Source organism: Cucurbita pepo, chromosome LG01 (assembly GCF_002806865.2).
Source record: "Cucurbita pepo subsp. pepo cultivar mu-cu-16 chromosome LG01, ASM280686v2, whole genome shotgun sequence".
In the NCBI taxonomy this organism is placed as follows: Eukaryota; Viridiplantae; Streptophyta; class Magnoliopsida; order Cucurbitales; family Cucurbitaceae; genus Cucurbita; species Cucurbita pepo.
Genome location: NC_036638.1, coordinates 9,212,708 through 9,234,981, shown reverse-complemented (window position 1 = coordinate 9,234,981; position 22,274 = coordinate 9,212,708). Strand labels below are relative to the sequence as shown.

The window sequence follows — 22,274 nt, the reverse complement described above, 5'->3', positions numbered from 1 at the left end:
GATTAGCCATACCAAAAATTGGAATAAGAAACTTGGAATTTATTCTCTATATTTGTAACGCAAGCAATAATTTAAGCGTCCAAATTCTTCAGCAATTAAATAAATATATATAATAGATATATTTCCGGATATACATGACGAGAAAGCAAACAAAAGCTGATATTAGAAGAAACAACATTGGGAATATACATCTTGAGATTATTATTAAAGTGTTTCAGTCCTCTCTGAATAATCTACTAGAAGAAAGCCCATCCATTCCCTCAAACTGCATATTGTCTGATGGCTTCCAGTGGCGTTTCCGCTGATTTATGAACCAATTGTTAATTTGCTTCTGGTCAAGCCCTGTTCTCTCTGCCAGTGCAACCTTATCGGCTTCCTGCATGATTAAAAGCAGCGGATTTTGGCCCTCTAATTCAAGAACAATCATAAAATATTCCTCGATGAGGGATTTCTTTATTTAGTTAAGCAACTTTTAATATCATGAATTCCGTAATGAACTATATTTGGGATAGATGGCAACTTAGTGAAATAATTAAAAACTTTAGACCGTCTTTTGCCTGATTCGTAGCACGTGACTAAGGCATGATGAAGTGAATTAATGCATCAACCATTGTCCAGTCCGTATTTTCTATGCTGTGAACTTTTATGTGTGACCATACGATGTCCATTACAAAATTTACGTAAGCTTATAAGCAAACATACCGTAGGATATGGCCATCTATAGTGAACGTTCCACCATTCAAGGAGTGTCTGCCTGGCTTCTTTTGGTAATTTTCCTTTTTTCTTCTTCTTTGAGAACTCCAATTTTAAGCTACTAATATGACTGCCAAATCGACGTAAAAGCTTGTCCTTGAGATCCCTGTTCTCGCCTTTGGTTTGAGTTTCCGGCTCCACAACTTCCATCTCTCCTCCGCTCAATTCTTCATCCGACGAGACAGCTCCTTCATCTGTTTACGAGATCGAAAACATATTCTTACTTGGCAGTAGTAATTCAGATCATGTATAAGCAAGAAATAAAGCTCCATGGTAAATGAAATGAAAAAATGTACGATTCAATGTCTTAAAGAAGAAGTGCAGATTGATATTGAAAGGGCACGGCAGGAAGATAGGACCCCACAAAAAAGGCATTTCAAAGGTAAAACAAGGATTTGACTGCTAACTGCAAAAGAGGAAGAAGGAAAAGGGAAGCCAAGCTGCGTTTCAGCAGTGTCTGGTTAAGTCGTTCNGGGGGGGGGTGAAGAACTCACTGTCAGAATAGACAAGACTGAACGGCGACATAAATCCACTTTCTGCAATGACCCACGAGAGCTTCGAGGTTAATAAGAACCTCCTCCCTCCCTCGACGATATCCCATGAGCAGTACTGCAATGCCCCCCACCACATGGTCTGGCGAAGTTCTCTTTAACCAGAAAGTGACCCTTAACCCATTTCCTTACTCCTGGCTAATGCCCAGCCACAGCCAGGAACAAAGCACATGGTAGTTGTTAGTTGATAGTGAATTAAATGACCACCCTTTTAAGACCACTTTCTAGTTTCAAACTTTCAAACATCACAACATATCTGGAGGGGGGTGTGCGATTCTTTCGTGTCAAGAACGTGAGAATCCCACCTGGTTAGCGAAACTATTCTGATCCAACCCTGACTTTCCTTTCTCATCTCTTGGCTAGTTAGCTGATTCTGCTCAGACAAAGTAAAAAAGCCGATGATGGGCACCAACTTCAATCCTAGTGTAAGAAAGAAAAAGGGGCCCCCCCAAAGGGGGAAAGATAAAGCAACGGGTACAAGTGAGGGTGGGCACGGTAAACTCCAGCTACCCAGTGAGGAAGGGACACGTGTCGTACACATCATCCGCACAAATAACACGGTAGAGTACTTGCCGATATAAGTGACAACCACTAACCAGCTGGGAGTGCATAATAAGTGCGTGGGTAAGAGAGGGCACCAAAAGCACCTTCGCAGCGAAAACTGCGGGAGTACATGTGACAGTATGGAAACCTCGACCACCCGCTCAACCCGGGCTTTTCACTAAACTTTTCACACTTTTTTTTTTTCCCTAACTTTTTTTTTATCCCCTTCTTTCCTCTCCCAGACAAACTTTTTCAATTTTCATAGCGGGCCATGCCATTACCCAGAACTTATTTTCCTCCCCGAACGCTGTCCTTTCTTCCTCAAACTTCTTACTCCTGGATAAAAATAGAGATCAAGCAAAACAAGCCATGAAAACTATAATGGTGACTTAGAAAACCCTTCTGATGGAAGGCCATGAAAAACACATGTAAGAAACAAACAGCTTCGTTCTTTCTAGTAGCACAGAAAAGTAAGTAACCACCTAGCACTCACCCCTACAGACCCTAGTTTAAAGGCCCATCTTATTCTTCTTCATCAGAAAAGCACAGATCTAATTACTAACGGTTATATTACACTTGGAACATTAGAGTTCATTTGCAAAGAACTCTGCTGTGTACAATAGGGGTTCCGATAACTACAATGTGAGGCTTCACTGTAACCAATAGATAAACTATGGAAACCAAATAGTAAGCAGATAACTACACTGCATCACAAGTAAGCTAGATATGCAACCAATATGTAATCATTATTCATGCCTTTACATAAAATTTTAATTTATCCAGAGAAAGATGATCATTAATTAGCTGGTGGTTCCAGACAAATCAATGCAGTAACTCACTGTCCATAAAGAAACATAGTGATTTTGTATGATGAACACAGCTAGACCATCGCCTTTATATTCGGGTTCTAGAAGTAGAAACCCAAACAAAAATGGACATGTGTTGATGAAAGACAATAAATTTTCTGGAATAATTTCTGCTAACTAGGACAAATTTTCTATAATCAAAATTATGGCCTAGCTTGCTCCTAACACAAACCTATCTATCAATGATGATCTGGATGAGGATGGAAAAGCATTACGACAAGATAATACAAAGGAAATTCCTTACAAATTGAAAGGAAGCCCAAAGAGAGTGCAATAATGTAGTTAGAAAATAAGCCAAATAATTCAGGCCAAATCCTTGTTGTCCTCTTGAGATGCAAAATTTTTGCATAAAAATGAGCCAGCAAGATACCACCGTTTGGGCACGTGAATATATGCCCATACGAAATCCAAATGGAAATCTGCCAACGGTCGCATGACCAAAGAGACTTTAATATAAGTGATTATATATGAGAAAGCATATAAAGGACTCACTAAAGCTCTCGTGCTAAGACAATCTGAACACGAGGCTGTTTTTTTAATAAGGATAACCTCACACCTGAAAAGTTAATTTGTACTTCCAAAGTAAATTAAAAACAATAGTTGCCAACCATTATCTTTGATATACAAGCTTTTCTTTTAAGTTCACTCATTTTAAAAATTATCACATTTAACCTTTAAAGCCTGACATGCCCATTCCCATAAGTTGCATGTCAGGGAAAACACAAAGCAAGTCACTGATATTCTTTAATAATGAGGTTTTTCCTACCTGGGGATTGAAATTATATGAACTAATCAAGTTTCAAGACGATATTACTGAAACTTCACTTTATCGGTAGTCAGCAGCCCAAGCGACAAGTTCCAAGGTTCATTTTCTCATTTCCCACATCTTACATGCACCACTCATAATCCATTGAATTTAGAAATTGTAATACAAATATCTTCGACAAGTATTATCAGAGCTATCACAATCAAACTAAGCCAATATCCATTATATATCTTAAGAAAGAATCAGCATATAATACGGACATATATGTGTAACACTCAAATGATTATCACACAAACACAATGAGTTTGCTGTTTGGGTGAGAATTATCCATTTCTATTCTCTTAATGGCATCCTTTTTTGCCAAAAAAAATAATAATAAATAAATAAATCTACAATAGTGATAAATTCAAGAGATTATTATTGGAACAAATATTGTGGTCACGGACAAATGGCTTCTAGGCCGTCTATACAAATACTGAAAGATTAACTCAAAATCAACTTCTAAACTGAATACATATATGATTTAATCCTTTCAACTAGAATTGTAATATTATATTTGGTATGATACACTAATTATTCTCAGCTGAGCCAAAAATTTCAGAAATAAAAAAATAACTTATAAACCAACGAAAAAGTTACTAACATGGAGGATCGTAGATATTAAAACCTCAAACATTTAAGGACACATAACTACACTAATAATGATAGACAAATGGCATATATGGATATTAACATGAACACATTGATAGGTTTACAAAGACATGTCATAAAAGAATTAAAAGACAAGACACGATAGATTTAGACCGCCTGTATTTAGGACCAAAGAATTAAAACCTACCCTTTTTGTTTATAATTATATAAAGAGAATTAGGACTAGTTGAAAACAAGAAACCATATTAACATGAGATGCATATAAAATTGAACCTTTTACTAAGGATTTTTCATTTATTTATTTTTACTAGAGGACAGTAATGGGAAAACAATAATAATTAATACCATACGCCAAATCATATTACTATTTCCAATGTCGTCACACTGAACTCTGAAATGTCAAAATCAGAATCTCTAACACGGAAAAAGTTCACATCCAGGTTTTATTTTTATTCTATTATTAATTTTTTAGCCATGTAACATGAAAAACTAAAAAAGAAAATAAATAAAAAATGAGGAAAAGGAAACAAACACAACAAACAAGATAGATGAGCAACCGCAGTTAAACCAAAGCAAAATATAATAATTAGAACTCTAAATTATTAGAAAACACTATTTGGAAGCTTCATTATTGCACTTGTAGATTTCCAATATGATCAATAAAGAATCACAATTCAACGTACAATTAACAAGGTCGTAATCCAAAAACAGCGCCTGTAGATGAGAGTTGCAATCAAATATAGTTCCTAGGGTTTCGCTGTTCCTTTGTATTATTGGTTGTTAAGACCTTGGATTTTCCAATCAGCAATAAGACTAAGAAAAAAAGAGAAAAATAATTCCACGCCATTCCTCCTAAGTAATCTTAAGAACTCCCTATTTTTTTTGGGTCATTTCCTTAAAACCAATACGGGCAACGGCAATAAAAATTTAATTAGTTAAATTTAATTCACAAAATAAAACCAAACGATCAACTAGCATTTGAAACGGGGAATAGTAATCAAAGAGAATGAGAAATTAAACAATACAGACCGGAATGGCTTCTGGAGAAGGCGCCAGTGCAGAGGCTACTAAGTTGCAGTTCGATCTTGTTCAAGAATGTAGTTGCTTCGTCGAAAGGCCTTTTGAGATCTGATTTATACTTCACCAACATATCGCAGTACGTTTCCTAAAAACAAGACTCATAAAATTAACAAAAGCAAAACAAAAAAGAGATTTCGGTTTGTTAATGGAGAAGAAGGAGAAGGAGAAGGACGAAGAAGTAACCATGAATTCATCGAGCTCAGGATCTGCGCCTAAGCACGTGGTGACAGCGTGACGGTTACAAAGGTCGGTTTCTTGACGGATTCCCTCTAACAAATGTGCAATCTCTGGAGGCGCCCCTACCTGTGCAAAGTAAACCCGCATCTCATTATACACGCGAGAATCAGTTTGTTACAAAAAGAAATAATCCCCCACGGACTTCAAACGCCTCGATATCATACAATAATCAACCTAACAAATTCTCCAATCATTACTTCAACAGAAAATAAACAAATCCGGAATCATAATCGATCATCTCGCAGTTTTCCCCCTTTCTAGCCAAATTCGAAATCGGGTAAGCATAATCTTGTTCTTCTTTAAGACGTTTGAAGCTTAAAAGAAAGAGAAAATTGGAGGAGACAAAAACTGAACCCTCGGCAGGTCTAAAACCCAGAAAGAAATCGTTCTAGTAAATAGCCAAATCCCCTCTATCCTAGTTAATTATTTCTTCGTTGACAGTGTCTACGGAAGCATTTAAAGGCGAGAAAGCTTTTTGTTCTCTGGTTATAAAACAAAAGAGAGCAAAATAATAATATTAATTAAGAAATAGGGAGAGAGGATAAGGATTCAGGATTTTATGAAGGTGTCTGTGTTAAACCACAGTGTGAGAAGTGGATCGCCTGCTTTTATTTTTGTTCTCTGGTTCAGAGAGAAATAGAGCCTAGGAGTTCACCTTTTGGCAGTCAATATAGGCGTCGAGCAAACGAGGATAAGTAGGATGAGAAGAAATTTTCGCTTTGATCACGTTCACCATATCTTCTTCACCTTGAATTTCCGGCGTGATCGATACTGCTTCAGCTTCCGAAATCGCGGACGCCGCCGCCGAAAGCAAATCGTTGGATCCAAACACTGGAATCCGATCACGAAACGCTCCGGAGCTCACTAAAAGGCTCTGATAATCCGGCGGAAAAATCAGATTCTCCGGCGACATCAACGCCTTATCCGAATACTCCGCCGTGGACTGCAAGCCGTACATTTCTTCCATAGTAGCAGTATACCTTATTGAAGGCGCAAACAAATACAAAAGGTAGAGAGAGAGAGAGAGAGAAATCGTGGGAGGATGTGTATGCGATGATCAACTGGAAATTAAAAGAAGGAAACAAAATAATCGGCAGAGGAATAATAGGAAGAGATTGAACAGAAAGAAAGAAGATGGAGTTTGCCGGAATTGGGAGTGGCAGAGAAGAATTGCAGGTGTTCTCGAGTAGTGTGTTTTTCCGAAGAACAAACAACGAATAAGATGCTTAGGTTGGCTCCGCACTGTGCGAGAGCTTAGACGAAAGAGAGAAACTAGCCACTTTTTTTTTTTTTTTCTTCTGGACTCCACCTTTCCTTTAAAAAAAAAAAAATAATAATAATAATCAGCACTTGCCAATTTAAAAATTAAAAAAAAAAAAAAAAAATCATCCATTATTTTTTTCACCTACCTAAATATTTTCCGAACCCTTCAAAAAATAATAATAATAATAATAAATTCCTATATTTTTTAATTTTAATCTTAAATCCTCAATAATATGTCTTTTTTTTTTAATAATTAATATAATATTATTAATTTTTAATTTTTAATTTTTAATATAAAATTTTCCCAAGATTTTCCAATCCAATTCCTACAATATTAAAGTTCCTAAATTTAAGTCTCTGATTATTGTACCTTCGTCAATTAAACCCTTTAGATTTAAAGCATTTATTGAGATTTTTTTTTTTAGTATAATGTTTTATTGGAGGTTTTAATATATTTTTGTTGTTTTATGAAAATATGGGAAATGTAATGTGCGTAAAAATAATTCAAAATTTAAAATATTATTTATTGGTTGCATTATTTGAGAGAAAAAGAGAGAGAGAGAGAGAGAGGGACATGCAGACATGTGTATGCATTTTCCTTGAACTCGTAGTTGTCCTCACAGTATGGACCTTTTTAAAGCAATTCCGTATGGTTATCCAATTACAATTAATATATATCCCATAAGTCTATCAATTTTAATTTAAATTAATAAAAACATCGTTAAAAAAATCCTTAAATTTTTAAAATTTTCAATAATACCCTTAAATTTTAAGAAAATCTAAAAACCTACGTTTAAAATATATAAAAATATATTTTTACAAATACTTGGTTTTGAAAAAACAATTAAAAGATTTTTAAAAATACTATTTTAATTTTCAAAAGGTATAGTTTATAAATATGTCTTTCAATTTTTAAAAGTTTCTTGTTATTTTAAAAAACTTCCAAAATATTCATTAATTTTCAAGAGTAATATTAAAATATTTATATAATAATTTATGAGGTGTCATAGGATTTTTTAAATTTTAATGGGTAAGTTTAATAATATTTTTAAATTATAATAAAAAATTCAATTTTATTTCTAAAACAAAATACTAACCATTNAGCTTTCATTTTTTTTTTTTTTTTTTAAGCTTAGATATGTTTTGAAAATAAAAAGAAAAAAAGAAAACAGCTTGTCCTCGTCAATCAAATTAAAAAAAAGAACATATCTATAAAGTTATAATTGTGTTATAAGTTATGTCCTGGGGCCAACTAAAAAAAGAAAAGGACAAAAATGGCAAAATCTGTTCATGCAATTAATTTCAGAAATAACATGGGTCACTCATCAAATTCTGTAAATTAAAGTGTCAATTAAATTTTTTAAATATATATTTTTAATGTTGAGATGGGAATATCTAAAAAATAAATAAAATAAAATAATGAGGAAAACTATAATGCTCTCTTTCTACCTTGGGCAATAATCTTTCCTCCATCGTATTTAAATATCTGAGCGGGCAACAAAATTGGTATTTTCAGATTTATTTATATTATAAAGCTGCTTTATTCCATTTCATAAAAACAAACCGTTCATTTTCTTTTTGGTTTCATTAAATAACTAATAATATCGAATTGTGGGTGTAAATTACAATTTCATCCCCTCGAATGTATGTGTTGTGTATTGATAGATGATTGAATTTAAAAATTTTCAAATGTCCTCAAGCTTTTTATTATTATTATTTTTACGTAATAAATCTCAAACTTGTATTTTTTTTTCTTTTTTCTTTTTTTTTTATACTAAATAAATAAAATTCTTTTTGAATTTTATTTCATTAAAAGGATACATTTAATACCCATAAATTTCATTAAAAAAAAAAAAGTCCTTTAAATTTTTTTAAAAGTTCAAAAATATCCTTCTGTTAGTATATATAACCGTTGATACCACTTTTAAAATATACCATAAACTTCTAAAGTAATATCAATATCCTCCAACTTTAAAAAAATATACAAATCTATTAAGGGTAAATAGGGTTTAGTACCCATTTATATTTAAAAATAAACAAATAAAAATAAAATGTTTGGAAATGACCTTTAAAATTTTGAGAATTTTTTTTTTTCGTGTTATTTTAAAATTTTTATGAGTATTTTTAAACATAGTATTAAAATTAATTAAAATTTTTAAATTTTTCAATTTAAAATGAATAATTAGTGTCTTGTCATTTACTCACACTCACTACTAAATTCTTAATATATATATATATATATATATATATATATATATATATATATATATATATATATATATATATATATTTAAATATTATTTTATAAAATGTTTAATAAATATTTGAAGTTTTATTTTGTTTTTATTGTGGAGTTATATTATTTAACATTTGAAAAAAAAAAAAAAACATGTTTGAGACACAATATTTACTGTCATAAATTATAATAAATATTTGTAAGTTTTATTTTGTTTTTAGCGTGGAGTTCTATTATTTAACATTTAAAAATGAACATGTACGGATTGATTAGACACAATATTTACTGTCATAAATTTTAAATTACTTGTCCAGTTAATTATAAATGACTAATAAAATGAATTTTCTGTGGTGCTTTTAATTATTATTATTAAAAAAAAAACGTTATAATTTAAAATAAAAGGAATTTAGGAATGCGAAAAAAAAATATTCGAAAAATACCTTTTTACACGGTGGCCGACATGATTCTGGTAATGTGATAGGCGAGGGCCGACAAAACCCCAAGTTGATCACCTCCTCCGAATTAATTAAACTTAAAAATAAAAATTAAATTAAATTAAAAAAAAAAAAAAGGTAAAGAAGCTCCACCAATGCTACTGTAGGTACTCGGTGGTGGGCTCCACAGAGCATAAACCGTCTGATTAGGGTAGTGGTGGGGACCACAGGCGAGTTACAGTGGGGTGCGAAGTAGAGAATGAAGGGCACGTTTGGAAAAGGATGGGAGAAAAAGTGGAGGGGTTTCCAAGTTTGTTGGTAGGGTCTTTCTATTTTAAAAATAAAATAAAATAAAATACTGCTGACTAATTCAACCTTTTCATATAACGATTGATTGATTGATTGATCGATCCGTCGGTTTTAGGGCAAGTAAAAACAAATTCTGCGTGAAGAACCATGTCGTTTTCTGGCAAACCCTAGGTTTACTTAACTGGTTAAACTTACAGACTACTACTACTACAGTTTTGAGTTTCAAATCAAACCTGCACCATTCGATCGTCCCTTCTCATTAACTTCCCTCTTGATCTGGGCTTCCATCCGACGGCTGAGAATTCGCGAAGAAAAATGGCCTCAAACTCAGACATAGTCCACAGAGAATCTCCTTGGCTTGAAGGAACAATAGGCTGTGTCTGTGTGTTTATATAGTGAGAAGAAAAAGGTGAGGAATTGACCATAATTAGTGGTGGGTTTAAACTTTTTTTTTTTAAGAAAACTAATAATTATATGACAAATGTATCTCGAAAACTTTCTTTATCGGACGCGTTTTAAAATCGTGAGTCTGACGTCAATACATAACAGACCAAAACAGACAATATCTACTCCTTGTGGACTTGAGCGGTAACAAATGGTATCATAGTCATACACCAAACTCCAAAAAGATGGATCGTAAGATTTTACATGAGTTGAAGAAGAGAACTAAACATTTTTATAAGAGACTGTAACGAGCAATAATAAGTGGGCTTAAGTGGGCTTAAGCTATTAATATAAATATACTCAGAATTTATTAATATAAATATATAATTTAATTAAAAGATTGGACATACAGAATTGATGCTTGCTTAGCCTCATCACAATAGCTAAATTAGTATAATAATGTTTATAATTATCCTTGATTAGTTAATTGCTTCTTAGTCAACCATACACGTGCCCTTAGTATTGTAAATTTGCATGAATTTAACATAGGGATTACAAGCATGATCGTGTTTAAATAGCCACGATAATTATAATTAGAATATTTAATTCACTTAATATCCTAATTTTTATTAATTTACACGTGTTCCAAAAACCACCCTTATTAGTGAAAGAGGGTTTTGAATTGAACAATGTTTAACACGACTTTTAATGGAGATTAGGTGGAGATTACAACCCACTAAGTTCCGATTTGTCGGTTCAAAAATCTTCAAATCACAAATCTTGGTCGCGGAATAATATATAATCACCTTTTATCTCTATATTATTAAGATATTAATTAACAGGAAGAGGACAAGTCAGACACCTACGTGGCAACTCAAACACAGCGACATGTCGTTTTCATTTGATACCTCCTCATCAATTAAACCAACTAACCTCCATTGAATTTGACATTTAAATTAAAAAAGAAAAAAAAAATCCCCACGTGTCTCGATGTGATTGGTTCCTGATCTGTAGCTTCAAACCACCGAGATGACAAGGTATGAGACGAGTCAACAAACCGGTCACGTGCACTAGACGCTGTTTGGTAGTTCCTTTTTATCCTCCAATAAAACATGCTTAAATAAACAATTAATTAAAAAAAAAACGCACTTTATATTAGATACTGGACTGGGCTCGGCCCAGCCCACTTTGTAAACTTTTTTTAATAAATAAATAAATAAATAAAAAGGAGCTGATACAAAGCCTGGTCAAAAAGCTAGGTTCCAGGATTCCCTAATTGATAATAATAACAATTATTAGAGGGTATAATATATTCCATTTACCCATTTTTACATTATTTATTCACGGAAAAATTACCAATATTAAATATATATTTTTAATTGGTTCACTAAATATTAATGACGTATTAATAAATTTTGAGGTGGGTTTGGGCTTTGGATTCAAATCCAGCCACGTTTTTTATGGGCTGGACTTATCAACGAACTGGTAGAAAAGTTTGTGGGCCTCGTGATTGTATTAGGCCCATGTTTCTTTTTAATTAATTAATTAATTTATTTTTATTGGGTTCAACGAATTATAAATTAATAAATATGGGGGAGAAATTTGAAAGGCCTACCAGTCATTAATATTAATAAATAATACTGGTGGAGGCCTACCAAGATTTGATTCAGCAGCCCCACCAATTTTAAAGAATTACACATGGTGGAGAAATTAAAAAATACTATTCATTATTATTATTATTATTATTATTATCAATAAATAATAATAGGAGAGCCCACAGCTACTATAGTGATAGTTTGAAGATAGAATAGATATTAATTACTATATAGTTTAATATTAACAAAACAAAAAAAGAGAGTGATGTTAAATCAAATATTTAATATCGCGTTGGACAAGTGAGATATGGTTGGAAAATTTAAGTAAAAATAATTTTAAATTCGGCCTGACATATAACCAAATTAATGAATTATTTGAAAATGATATTGAAATTAATATATTTTACAATCATTATACATGACATTCATTGGCATCGACAAATGTCAATAACTATTAATTTTAAAGTGAGGGTTGATGGTACATATGGGTGTACATGGTCCGGGTTGGGTCGGGTTGGATGATTTTTTTTAACTCAATCCGAAAGTTCGAGTTGGTTGGATTGGTAACCCAATCCAACCAGAAACTTTTGCCCATAAACCTGAAACCAAATCGACTCAGTTCGGGTTCAGAAAAATGGACCCAATCCTACCCGAAATGCTAATCCAACCCAACCCAACCCTTATAGTTCGGGATGGGTTGGTCCGGATCGTTGGATTGTCGGGTTGAATGTACACCCCGAATGGTACATATAAAAAAATTAACCTATGTAACTAAATTAATAAATATATTCATGTGTACTTTCTATCAAATTTAAAAAAAAAAAAAAAACTTTAATTCTTTTTAAAAAAGTTTTAAAATGAATAATGTGTTAAAAAGGTATCTATAAAATTTTAAGAATATATTTTTTTCTATTGTTTAGCGATATTATTAATATTCTTTTTTTTTTAATTTATTAATGTTTTTTTAGAAAAAATAATTTAGCCAATAATTAAACAAAGCTTGGGAAATAATATTCAATTACTGATAATACTGAAATAATATTTGGATTGAATATATAAATGTGGAGACAGAAATTTCCATATATTAGAAAAAACATAAACATAATATCCAGAAAATAGATGTGTTTTTTTTATAAAAAAAGTGATCTAATTCAGTCCGTCGGATTCCTTGACCTTGATGGTGGTTTGAGGACTTTCTGATCTCAACGCTCTCTGCAAATCTTCTACGCCCACGTTGGAACTGGTGAACACCAATCGCCGGAGCCGTGTCCGATCATCCACCACCGTATTCGGGACAATTCCCCACCTGCAACCGCCATCGCCGCCGCTGACCACCTCGCACTGTATCACCTCCACTGGGTCAGAACCGTGGTGAAGGAATATGAAATCTCCGGCCGACGACATGCCGATCGACGCCATTTCTGCACTCTCTCCTTGCAATTTCTCAACGAATGACTTCGGCATTTCCCCAATTTTCCGACACTGAAAAAATTGAACCACCACTTTATATATCTTCACGCTTTTAACATCCTCCGGCGACCCCAAGAGTCCTACAATCACCATTCCGCCGCCGGCAAATCCGATTATCGATGTAAAAATATCCGGGTCGGGTTTCATGTCAAATGGCCCGGCCCATGATTTATTTATCGGGTCGAATGAAAATACCGCTCCGGATGCTTTATGCATAACGTGTAAATTGTTGTCGTCAACGGCAATCGAGAACCACATGGCGGTTGCGTATTCGGCGAAGATTGAGGGTAATTCTTCGCACGTGTCCCACGTGTTGGATTTCAAGTCGTGAATTTCAACGGCGGGAGGTTCGTCGTTGAAGACGCACGTGCCGGCGACGACGATGAGTCTGTGGGCAACGAGGGCAACTATTGGGTCGGTTCGCCAAGTCAGCGGGGGATCCACGTGTTGCCACGTGAGGTGGAGGGGGTCGATTGAGAAAGAGAATTTGGAGGGGGTGAGTGTGTAAAGTAAAGAGGAGTGAGATGATTGGAGATGGGCGGTGGGGGGGATCGGAGAGTGGTAGTTGATGTTCATCCAGACGGCGGAGCGAGGGTCGTATGCGGCGGCGGAAGGAGAGGATTTGGGGTGGAAATGGAGGAGGAGCCATGGTTTGAGGGCGTTGAAATGAGAGAGAGAGGAAGAGACGGCGCGTTCCCAGCCACGTGAAACGGAGGAGGAGGAGGCGAGATCTATGAGAGGGAGGTGAGAGAGAATACACTCCAAAATGTCGCCGTGGACAGCGGCGCCGTCTTGCTCGTCCGCCGTCTCTTCTGTAGACATGGGAGCGAGGCTTGATTGGTTTTTCAGGCAGGCGTTGTTTTATAATTATAGGCGGCGAAGCTGAGGATTCTGTCCCCATCTCCTATAGTCTTTTCAACGTGGATTTAAAACGTGCATTTATTATGTTTTGTTTTTTTTTATAAAGTACACGTGAAAAGAACAGTTGATAGACTATGTTTTTTTTTTTTTTCTTATCTTTTTCCTTCATTTTATAAATAATTATATATATTTCTAATTTTTAAATTTTACCATTAATATTATTAATTCTCAAGATTATTATTTAAAACGCCTATTTCAATTTTTTATTTTACGAAAATAATAATTATTTTTTTAAATTAATTACTTAATTTCTTCTCCAACTCCAACTGACATGGGATCCTCTTGTGACTTAGCGTCTTCACTAGCATATCACTAGTCTATATTGTCCTTTTTGGGTCTTCCCAAAACATTTTAAAACGTGTATGTCAGGGAGTTCTTTCTACACTTATAAGTAATGCTTTGTTTTCCTGTCTAATCGATGTGGGATCTTAATCGTGATGCATTTAATGGTATGCTTGCATCTGCCATTCATTGTTGCTTCAGGGCCATACACCTACAACTAAGTTGATTGCTATAACTTCTCCTTTTAAGTCCCTGATTATGCCACTAAACGTAGCAGCTACGTCGGTAAAGTTAGTTATTCCGTCTCCATTCACAAGCGCTCTAATACGACCATTAGGATTTGTAGTCGCACACTACCAAAAATAACTCATTAAGCACGTAAACAGCCAAAACCTACCACCTTTTGAGTTTTCTCTCAAGGTTTTTAAAACGTGTCTACTAGTGAGAGGTTTCCATACCCTTATAAAGAATGTTTTTGTTCTTTTCGCCAACCGATGAGGGATCTCACAATCTACCATCTTCAGGGTCCAGTGTTCTCGCTGGCACTCGTTCCTCTCTCTCCAATCGATGTAAGATCTCACAAAGCAACGCGCCATTCCTTAAACCCTACATTGCACCAGAGTAGAACCCGTCAACAAATTGCGAAAGAGAAACATGAAACCAACGGTATTCAACAAATTGCTTAAAGATTAGAAAATTTGAAATTGATTCAACCCTATGTTATGAATGAGTTTAATATCTCATGATCATTGAAGTTCTGCAATTATAAAATGTTCAGATAGTGGCTGGACATAAAGGGAAAATTTGTCCGACCATGTGGCAAGACAATGACTTTGTGTTTCTAACGTTATAGATGAGTCACATTTGTTAGTCTTAAAGTCGAGTTAAATGGATTTTTCACTAGGTGGTGATGACCTACGACTTATAACTTATTTAGATAGTCAGACACTGGGTTGTGCCCCTATCGAAAGGCTTAACTCATTCTGATCTCGCCTTTATCTGTACAACAACTTAGCACCTAATCCCGCAATTAGACTCATCGTAATCTTTAGGTTGGTTAGGTTGAGTCCAGTAAGAGTGTAAGTTTACGATCGTTGTGCTTGAGCACAAAGTTCATCTCTCTCTCTACTCGACACTTCAACTTAACTTTCTTAGTAAAGTTGACTCATCCTCCCATGCTAGAAGACAAGCTCGACTAAAAAGTCTGAAATTTGAATCTCTTCTAAAACGAATTCAACGTTCTCAAGTTTATATCTTTTTAATAAAATAGTGATTTTTTTTAGTTAAAAAAATGAAATTATCAACTTTTAAAATTTTAATTAATATTTTATGAAAAAGGGAAAAAAAAAAAAAAAAGAAAGAACCATTAAATAATAAAAAAGAGAGGAGAGAAGTTTTGAGGCAAATAAAACAAAATTTTATATTAGAAAAAACTAATTAAAGAAGGGAATGAAAGGAAAGAAAGCAGAGACGGTGGACTTCTAGGCCTCACCGCGAGCGTACTGGGTAATTTCATTCGTCCCCAAATTGATTTTCTTCGCATTTCAGATTTGCAGCGGATTATCGGATCAGGTACTCTCTTCAGCTCGATTCTTCATTTCGTGATTTCTGTTTCGTGGATTCCATCGATTGTCGTCAATTGGTTTTCTGGGTGTAGGGTTTCGAGTAGAATTTGGGGGCGAGGAAATTTTGACTGAAAAGTTCGGTTTGATTTGAAGAATTGAACTTCTGGAGCGTATCGACTCTAAAATTTTAGAAATGGAGGGTGCGGAACAGTGGAAGGTTCAGGTGGAGCAATGGGTAGAACAAGGCTTGGAGCTTGTTCACCAAATACCCCCAATTCAACTCTACGTTGGGGTTGCTGTGTTGTTATTTACCACTCTACTTCTTTTATTGAGTGAGTCTTTTTCTTTATCTGAATGTGCCTTTCTGTAATGGTATATGGTGGAACATTTTGGAATTGAAATTTACTCCCCCTTCTCTCCCCGTAGCTCGCTTGTTTAAGCGCAGAAAATCGAACATCATTCTACTCAGTGGGCTCAGTGGAAGTGGGAAAACGGTTCTTTTTTATCAAGTAAGCATCTGCCTTGTTGGTTTAATTGCATTCTTCATATACTTCGATTCCATTTGAGTGGTTAAGCCTTTTGTCATATGAGTTTATACACTAATTATATTTCTCATCATCTTCGCAAGAAGTAGCCTTAAAGGCCCTAATGTTATTTTGGAATAGTCTGTAGACATTCTTGGTGTTTGATGTCTTGGATACTTCAAAGCATAGCACAATTTGAGACAAAGCATAATTTCTTTTGGGTGTATGATGATGCTATACCCACCTATATATATGTGCTAAAGATTAATGTATTAAGGTAAAGAAGGGGGGAAAACCTCTTGCCTTCTAAATGTGTTGTTGTCATTTATGATGTTTTTATGCCTTTGCAGCTTCGTGATGGTTCGTCTCATCAGGGTACTGTTACATCAATGGAACCTAATGAGGGCACTTTTGTGCTTCATTCTGAAATAACCAAGGTAATTTCTGTTTTCTAGTACTGATACTCAGGAATTGAGAATGCTCCATCGCCGACCCATTTCAGCTTTGACATCAATACGATCATTGCCGCTTGGTTTCTGTTTTCAGCAGTTTTTAAAATAATAGATTTTTTTTTTCTTTGTGTGTCTTGGTAGAAGGACAAACTGAAGCCTGTTCATCTTGTTGATGTTCCTGGGCATTCTCGCCTTCGAGCCAAACTAGATGAATTTCTGCCTCAAGCAGCTGGTGTAGTCTTTGTGGTGGATGCTTTGGATTTTTTGCCCAACTGTCGTGCAGCTTCAGAGTAATGGATTAGTCCTCTCAACTTTTTGTTTACATTCATGTGCATTTACTATATGAATGGAGATGTTTTGAGTAGCCCAAGTTCTTCATGAATGTGTTACTTAAGCTTGAGTCTCCTAAGTTCTCCCAGTTCTCTCGAGAAAACATTCCATATCACCATAGAAAGCACGTAATTTGTCACATTAAGCACTCACTTGCGCTGTCCATATCTGTTACTAGTTTAATTTAATTAAATTTCTATGGAAGGTACCTCTATGACATCCTGACTAATGCGAGTGTTGTGAAGAAGAAAATCCCTGTTCTGATACTATGCAACAAAGCAGACAAGGTGACAGCCCACACAAAGGAGTTTATTAACAAGCAGATGGAAAAAGAGATGTATGGCATTCAACTCTCTATATTAGCAACATCTTTTTAATGATCTGCCATGAATTTGTATTGCAATTTTCAGCATTGTGTTTTTATATGTTTGTACAGTGACAAGTTACGAGTATCGAGAAGCGCAATCTCAGATGCTGATATCTCAAATGACTTCACACTAGGAGTAACTGGAAAAGCTTTTTCGTTCACACAGTGCCATAACAAAGTAACAGTTGCTGAAGCCTCTGGTTTGAAGGGAGAAGTATCTGAGGTGGAGCAATTTATAAGGGAACACGTGTAGCTGTATATCCGAGTCTACATAATGATTGGTGTCTTTTTCGCCCTTTCAGTATGAACTCCCAAATTTGTACTTGAATTGCCATTTTGAGACTTCTGAATTGCATACCAATTTTTGTAGTGTCTTAAGACAGTAGGAACCAATTCTTTATTCCTTTTCAACTTGTTTTGGTCAATGAGTTTCAAAGTACAATTACTTTCTTTACAAATAGATACACTGAAAATATGCAGCTTTTCCCTTGTCATACACGAACATGAAATTTACTAACCAAAGCAACATTGATCTATTCAGGTCTGAGCTTCTTTGCTATGATATCAACAGGTAATGATCCCATAGGTACAGTCGGGTTAACATTATCAAAAAGGTCTCCTTCCCGATCTTCGTCATCATCGGAGCTGTAGTTAGACTCGTCGTGATCCTGACTTTCAAGGTTGTCATCTGGGCTGCTGCTGTCATCTTCACTTGACATGATTAATGCTGGATATGAATGCTCGGTTGCTTGTGAAATTCTCTCAAACTCCTCAACTTTCTCTAAAAGGTCATCAGGAGCAAGACCTATCTCATTTAGCAACAATGCCTTGTTCGAATCAATAGCCTTCTCCCATAACAGCTTCATTTTTGGGCTAGTTTTGATCGTCTGATGATTGCCATGTAAGAGGTCACCATTCTCAATAGACTCGCCTAGAAAAAGTAACAAAAGAGCAAAGATTATTGAGTGTTTAATTAAATGAAAGGAATATACTAACCAGTTGAACACAAACCATCATTTGTGCGTGCTTGACTAGGAAGTGTAGCAGAAGGATCTTCTGAAATATCTGACTTCCAATCCTTTCCCCTCCACATCAATATCTGTTCGTTGTCAAATGATAATAACACACAAGGAACCAATTCCTGTAAACAAAAATCAAGTAGTTATAATTAATAATCTACGTCAAACGATCATCGTATGATCTTCAAACTGCTGCTTCCGAAGTAAACTATACAGAGCCAGCATTTCAAGCGTGCTGCATACAGAAATCGTAAGATGCAATTGCAATCGAGTTCGAAGTCTTACATGATATCGCAAGCAAATATACATAGGCAGAAAAGAGAATGACAAGGCTCAACTCAGTTCCATTGATATAGCAGGCTGTATGAGGAGTTTTGGCTCTAACTACTAATTTCTATGCAAGCAACGTTCTAAGAATCACCATAGACAAGGCAATGAGTAAAGAACGAGGCAGAGATTAAAGGATGAAAATGTATGCCAACCTTGAGTTTAGCACCCAACTTTTTATAATCACTTTCATGCATCCCAGTGCAATCAACCTTCACCAAAATGCTTCCTTCGAAAGCGTGCCTTACATCATTCACCAAGGAAATGTACACACCATTTTTTGCTGCAAAAGGAGATAGATTAAGCTCAAAACTTATAAAGGGGATCAAATGAGACCACTTTGTATAAATTACAAGCAATTGCATTAAGGTTAAAAAAAACGGTCCAAATGAATAACAAATTAAATTTTAGTAGGCTATAGGTGAGTTAGTACAATAATACTAGGGGTGTACATGGTCCGGGTTGGGTTGAGGAATTTTTTTGGACCAACCCACAAGTTCGGGTTGGTTATATTGGTAATCCAACCCAACCAAACTGACAAAACCTATTACTCCATGGAATCACGTTGCCCGTCATGGTCGCATCCCATTCCACATCAAAATTTCTTTTCCATTCTTAAAGTCTTGGCTCATTAGCTTCATCACCTAATTTACATCTTCACAAATGACTAACATTGCCTCTTTCACAAAAGCACTATAAATTATCTCACTTTCAAAGTTGACCATAAAGAAAAACAGAAAAATAGAGAAAGGATCATCTTAGGTCGATAGCAATATGGAATTAAAGAACTCTTTTTGGAGACCGTGGAGAATGATATACTCATTTACCTAATTTACATATTGGCAAAAGATTTTTCCCTTTCATCCTTAGCTCATTAGCTTCCTCTATTGTTAAACCTTCTGGAGCTTCTTGAATGAGTTTTGGATACACAGGGGCCGCAGGTTTCCACAGCATTACAGGGTATTGAGGGCGAGTACGATAATTGTAGTTTCTACCTCGGAAAAGATATAATACGCCACCGACTCGGTGAATTATTTTTCCACCTGTTTTTTCCTGGAGTCATTAGCACAAGAAACTAACATGTAAATGAACTGAGAATGCTGGCTGTTTCTCATAAATCAAAAGGGAATTTGTCAGGAAGAGTTTGGGGAATGTAAACATTCAGGGACAGCATTCTTATAGAAAAAGAGAAAACTCATATCATGCAGTAGCAAACTAGAGGAAATCGATTCAGGGACAATTCCTTATCATGTTGTACAAGATGAATACGGTCTCGTTATCGGTCAAATGGGAATAATGTTGGTAGCATACAAACCTGGTAGATTTTATTAGGTTGGTCTGAATTAGGATAGCATGGTTCATCCAGCGCCACAACATAAGCTTGTGACATAATGTTTTGGAGTTTGGCACATTTAGCATTGGTTATGAGTGAATTATGCCATATTTCTCTTGCTTTCTCAGAGGATTATAATGCAATCCATAAAACATATCACCATTGTGAGATTCCACAATGGTTGGCGAGGAGAACGAAACATTCTTTATAAGGGTGTGGAAACCTCTACCTAGCATATGCGTTTTAAAACTTGAGAGGAAGTCTGAAAGGGAAAGACCAAAGAGGACAATATTTGATTGCAGTGGGTTTGGGCTTTTACAAATGATATTAGAGCCAGACACCAGGCGATGTGCCAACGAGGAGCCTGAGCCCCGAAGGGAGTGAACATGAAGCGGTGTGCCAGCAAGGACACTGGGCCCCCAAAGGGAGTGGATTGAGGGTCCCACATCGATTGGAGAAGGGAACGTGTACCAACGAGGATGCTGGGCCCGAAGAGAGGTGGATTGTGAGATCCCACATCGGTTGGAGGAAGAGAACGAAACATTGACATTCTTTACAGAGGTATGGAAACCTGAAACCTCTCCCTAGCAAACACGTTTTAAAACCTTGAAGGGAAGCCCGAAAGGAAAAGCCTAAGACAATATCTTCTAGCGGTGGGCTTGGGCGGGTTACAACTGTACCCACAATTACGTGGGAAAGTGTGATACAAATTTGGTATTGTAAAACTAGCAGAACAGTCATAAGGGAAGGCAAAATAAAACAAAACTTGCTTCATACAATTGAATAGAAATGACTACAAAATGAAGAATGTGAGAAAATAATACCTCGAGATGATGGCAGATATTGTCCATATCAACTGTGGGAACACCTTTGCAGCGAACTTTACAGACACGCTGCCGCTTCCAATGAGAATGTATCAATTCCAACATGTTGTGGGTAAGTCCATCCCTTCCTAACACGTCCAATTCAAATGAAAAAAGGTCACCAACTTCAGCCGATCATAGAACTGGGAATCGCAACAAGGCATATATATATATGATCACATAACAACAAGCGATAGTTGAACTGCATAAGGAAACGGGGAAAATAAAGCATAGCTCACCAAGATTAACCTGGCGATTATGTGACAAATGGGGTTTCACCAGCATGCGTATCTCCCAATTCTTGAGGGGCTCCCCAAGTATCTCCTCTCTGCTTTTCCCCTCTTTCGGATACTTGCCAAGCGGGAACGGGCCAGGCATTTCGACTTGCTTAACTCCCTTCGTACCAGGAGGAGGCGGATTGAAGGAATCAAATACAGGGATTTTCTTCTTCGAGCTCTTCAACGGAGCTTTGCCCGTCCAGGGTCTCGGCATCGTCGGAGGTGCAAAGGGAAGAAACGCTGGTTCACGAATTGCAATGGGCTTGACCTTGGGGATCTCAGAGTAGCTATATTGAAACTCAAATGGAGCGTCGGGAAGTAGATACGAGACACCCGAATCGCCAATGACGACGGCGCGATCACCGTGGGATGAAATTACTCCGTCCTTGACAGGCTTGTAGTATTTGGAACGGCGGTGGAAGGTTTTGAGAGCAGGATTAGGTGGTTTTGGAGGGTTGGTTCGAAGAATGCGGGATTTGGGTTGAGGGTATTTGGGAATTGGAATGGGTGTTGAAGGAGTAGAAGCGGAGGAGGGATCGTGCGGTGGCGGAGCTGAAGGGAGAGAGGAAAATAGGTGGAGGCCTGGCAGTGACGGCATTCTTGCCATTGTTACAGTACCTTCTTTCCCTCTCGATGGAGGAGACAGATAAGGCAGAGCTGCCACAAGCCTTCCAGAAAATGGACGAAATTAATAATAATAATAATAATCATAATAATAATAATCATAATAATAATAATAATAAAAGAAATATAAATTGTAGCCCAAAACCCATGCAATCGGAGTTGAGACGAAGCCCAACTAGGCCCAAGTCCAAGACTTTTGGGCCCAAAGCCCAAATCGAACCCATGTATAAGAAACGAGCCCACAACAAACA

At 35.9% G+C, this 22,274-nt stretch overlaps 4 protein-coding genes across 6 annotated transcripts; 1 reads left to right on the top strand and 3 right to left on the bottom strand.

Annotated features, from left to right (window-relative positions):
- Positions 1–67: 67 nt before the first annotated feature.
- On the bottom strand, positions 68–7,277 carry LOC111801114 (homeobox protein knotted-1-like 6). 2 transcript variants are annotated; one of them, XM_023685109.1, is made up of 6 exons: positions 7,262–7,277; positions 6,103–6,477; positions 5,394–5,513; positions 5,160–5,295; positions 703–947; positions 68–376 (listed from the first exon to the last, which is right to left on the bottom strand). In XM_023685109.1, exons 2-6 carry the CDS (start codon positions 6,412–6,414, stop codon positions 215–217), a joined length of 975 nt encoding a protein of 324 aa, XP_023540877.1. In that variant the 5' UTR covers positions 6,415–6,477; positions 7,262–7,277; the 3' UTR covers positions 68–214. The 2 variants fall into 2 exon arrangements, with proteins under 2 accessions (XP_023540877.1, XP_023540871.1); XM_023685103.1 differs by lacking the exon at positions 7,262–7,277 and having other exon boundaries at positions 6,103–6,754.
- Positions 7,278–12,734: 5,457 nt separating this feature from the next.
- LOC111809986 (F-box/kelch-repeat protein At1g23390) lies at positions 12,735–14,011 on the bottom strand. The gene has a single exon (XM_023696505.1). It carries the CDS (start codon positions 13,958–13,960, stop codon positions 12,815–12,817), a length of 1,146 nt encoding a protein of 381 aa, XP_023552273.1. The 5' UTR covers positions 13,961–14,011; the 3' UTR covers positions 12,735–12,814.
- A 1,749-nt stretch (positions 14,012–15,760) lies between these two features.
- LOC111802554 (signal recognition particle receptor subunit beta-like) lies at positions 15,761–18,018 on the top strand. Of its 2 annotated transcripts, none has more exons than XM_023686965.1 (7): positions 15,761–15,913; positions 15,999–16,238; positions 16,333–16,415; positions 16,781–16,867; positions 17,024–17,172; positions 17,418–17,549; positions 17,649–18,018. In XM_023686965.1, exons 2-7 carry the CDS (start codon positions 16,100–16,102, stop codon positions 17,830–17,832), a joined length of 774 nt encoding a protein of 257 aa, XP_023542733.1. In that variant the 5' UTR covers positions 15,761–15,913; positions 15,999–16,099; the 3' UTR covers positions 17,833–18,018. The 2 variants fall into 2 exon arrangements, with proteins under 2 accessions (XP_023542733.1, XP_023542741.1); XM_023686973.1 differs by having other exon boundaries at positions 15,774–15,913; positions 16,060–16,238.
- Positions 17,958–22,073, bottom strand: LOC111802544 (CRS2-associated factor 2, chloroplastic). The gene is made up of 6 exons (XM_023686953.1): positions 21,361–22,073; positions 21,083–21,210; positions 19,753–19,978; positions 19,081–19,208; positions 18,591–18,720; positions 17,958–18,510 (listed from the first exon to the last, which is right to left on the bottom strand). The coding sequence occupies exons 1-6, from the start codon at positions 22,004–22,006 to the stop codon at positions 18,113–18,115; spliced, it is 1,656 nt and encodes a 551-aa protein (XP_023542721.1). The 5' UTR covers positions 22,007–22,073; the 3' UTR covers positions 17,958–18,112.
- Between the last annotated feature and the right edge of the window lie 201 nt (positions 22,074–22,274).